The sequence below is a fragment of the Terrapene carolina genome, unplaced genomic scaffold (genome assembly GCF_002925995.2).
Source record: "Terrapene carolina triunguis isolate 2854851 unplaced genomic scaffold, T_m_triunguis-2.0 Scaffold88, whole genome shotgun sequence".
Classification (NCBI taxonomy): domain Eukaryota; kingdom Metazoa; phylum Chordata; order Testudines; family Emydidae; genus Terrapene; species Terrapene triunguis.
In genome coordinates, this window is record NW_020664439.1 from 824,681 (window position 1) to 827,524 (window position 2,844).

General features: G+C 48.2%; 1 protein-coding gene across 1 annotated transcript in view; it reads right to left on the reverse strand.

The window, feature by feature from the left end:
- Positions 1–351: 351 nt before the first annotated feature.
- Positions 352–2,844, reverse strand: part of NME9 (NME/NM23 family member 9) — a 14,176-nt gene continuing 11,683 nt past the window's right edge. Inside the window, exons 4-5 of the mRNA XM_029911084.1 lie at positions 2,240–2,356; positions 352–427 (exon numbers count right to left, since the gene is read on the reverse strand). Coding sequence (XP_029766944.1) covers positions 365–427; positions 2,240–2,356 — 180 coding nt within the window. The 3' untranslated portion in view covers positions 352–364. The remainder of the gene's footprint in view (positions 428–2,239; positions 2,357–2,844) is intronic.

A 2,844-nucleotide genomic window follows, 5' to 3' on the forward strand; every position in this document is an offset into this window, starting at 1 on the left:
TGGGCACGTTCTACCTGGCCGTGTGTTAGGAAGACACTTCCTCTAGAAGTAGACTTAGTCCATAACTGCCCACAAGAGCAGTGGTACGCAAACTTTTCCAGTTGCACCCCTGCCTCTCCATTACTGTGCAGCCAAGGCTTCCTCAGCAGTGGAGCCTGGGCTGAAGGTGGAGCTGGGGGCAGAACTGAGGATGGGGGAGGAGCTGAGGGCAGAGCTGGGCTGGGGGTGGGGTTGGGGGAAGATCTGGCCTGAAGGCGGACCAGGACTGAGGGCTGAATGGGGTGGGGCGGGGCTGGGGGGCGGATTGGGGCTGGAAGCACTGTGCTACCTCATTGTGGCAGGATTGCTTACCCAGCTCGTCTTCCTATTCTTCTTCCTGAACGATGATGGCATCTTCTCCTTCCTTGGAGAGGGCTTCATCCTTAATCTAGCAGTGAGAACACATGAATGAGCTGTGATTGCAGGATTCACACCACACTTAGTGACCTATCACACTCCATACATGTGCCAATCATAAACACTCCAATGTGCCACAGCAGAAAGCTGGACTGGATCCATTTGCTTCTTGCTGTTTTCAAGGTAAGACTGTTCAGCAATGACCAGCCTTAGTCACTGGGCTGTGCAGCAGGGTTCTCCATAGGTGCAAAGCGTGCAACTAAGGAACTAGCTGCCCAAACCTCTCGGTTTGTTCCTGAATCATGAGAGAAGGAAGTGCTGCCAATAAAAACCAGTAGGAGACAAGAAGCAAAATCTGGATCAGACAAGCACACAAGCTCAACTTCCTGGGCAAGAGTACAATAAAACCAAGGAACGTAGCCTCCTGAGAAACACACCTCCTGCTCTGCATGTCTCATGTGAGGCCATCTTCTGAGTAGCAGAGTTACAGGCAGAGTTATTTCTCATTCATTAATGATACCATCCATTCAAGAGTCTTGCTCTTGGGAAATAAACAGCTCGGGATGTGCCAAAATAAAGGGAGTATTAATAAGCAAGTGGTGGAGCAGCTGGGCTAGTGCTGGAGCTAGCTAGGTCTACAGTGACACCGGCACAATCCCTCAAAGGGGATTGGCTCAGGCCTCTCCTTTGAGGATCTCCTATGACAACTCCTGTATGGGATCAACGAACAAGGTCTCAACACTAGATTCCTTCACTGTATTTACCATGTTCTTCTGCCTGCACTGTTTGTACTTCCAGCAGACTCTGCACTTTTCTCTACATGCTGGCTAGTATCTGTTTTTACAGTCATGTCCACACCTCCCACACAGTTGTCTGGGCTATCTATTTGGGGCAAGGTTTTGGTGCCCTTTCTTACACTGGCTGGTTTTATCTTGTTTTCCTCTCCTGTTCATCCTTAATCCTCCACTATGTGACATCTGCATATATGGTTTCTTGGCTCTCTTCCTGCAATTTTGCTGATTTGTACAACTTTTTCTAAAGCTCACAGTCTCTCAGCAAACCCTCTTCCCATCTCTGCAGTCACCATCCCAGAGCACCCACTTGTGGCATGACCCAGCATTTAGGCAACTCTACTTGGGTTCTTAGGACTTCAATGGTCTGGTATGGTGGTGACTTGGCCCTATGGCCAGGTCAAATGATAGCCCGAAAGGGGTGGAACTATCAATGTCCCAAACAAGTAGTGTCCCAACACAATACTGGTACTCAACACATCTCCAGTCTCACTCTTCTTCCAAAGCAGCATCTCCCCAAGCTTCCCCCTAGAGTTATTCTTCTTTTTCAAGGTTCACCACAGGAGTTAACGCTACTCCTGTAGCTTTCGCACAGTTCTCCCTCTGCCAGGCCCTGCCCACAGAGTTTAACCTCCAGACTACTCCTGAGTCTCTTGTTCCCCAAACCTCTAAACTCCTTCCTTTAAACTCTTCCCTGGGCCTGACACACCCTCCAGGTATAATCAGCTGGGGCTAACAGAGCTAGTTAACCCCTTCTTAGCCTGAGTGGGGTTTATACACGCCATCACAGATGTGCAAAAAGGTAAATAAAGCCCATCATGATCATGTTTGAAACGTCAGGCTCATTCTGTGTGTTGGAGCCCAACTCCAGAGGCGGCTTCTGGAGGGTGAGAGAACTGGTGGATGTTGGAGGGGGTGTGCTTTTTATACCCTCAGCCAAGGTAGATAATGCTTGTGTGTGCTCTCTACCAGAGACAGCATTATGAGGAGGAAGGGAACCTTTCTTGTGACAACATGCCTGCATGGATTTATATATTGAGACCCCTGATTACCACCACACGTTCTGCTCCTTGTTCTAAAACCTTCCTTTCTGCCTCCAGCTGGTCCAGGATCGTTTTCTGTAACAGTGGTGCATTGGCTCCTCTTACAGCAGCTACTAATTCTCCGCCCTGAAAGGTATTACAAGGCAATCAATCAGATGATATGCTTACTGGTGACAATGATGTTTATTTTTATTAGTCCCACTAAAGCAGTTGAAATGCTAAACTAAATTTTTATTTTGAGGACAGTGTTAATTATGGCAGAAACCAGGTTTAATTTAGTTACTGGCAAAGAATACCTCCACCAAAACTGAATGGGAAGTGGTAGGTGAAAGCAGTTAGTTTTTTAGAAGCATGAGCATTGATTTATTTATATTAGAGGAGAAAGACTGAATCAGGAAAAAGCCACTCATTCTTGATGCACTGACATCCATGGAGGAGCTACCTAGAACTTGTCAGCTGCGTGGAGTGGGACTAGGTATTACTGTAAAGCAGTGTTTCCCAAACTTGGGACGCAGCTTGTGTAGGGAAAGCCCCTGACGGGCTGGGCTGGTTTATTTACCTGCCGCATCTGCAGGTCCAGCCGATCGCGGCTCCCACTGGCCGCGGTTCGCTGC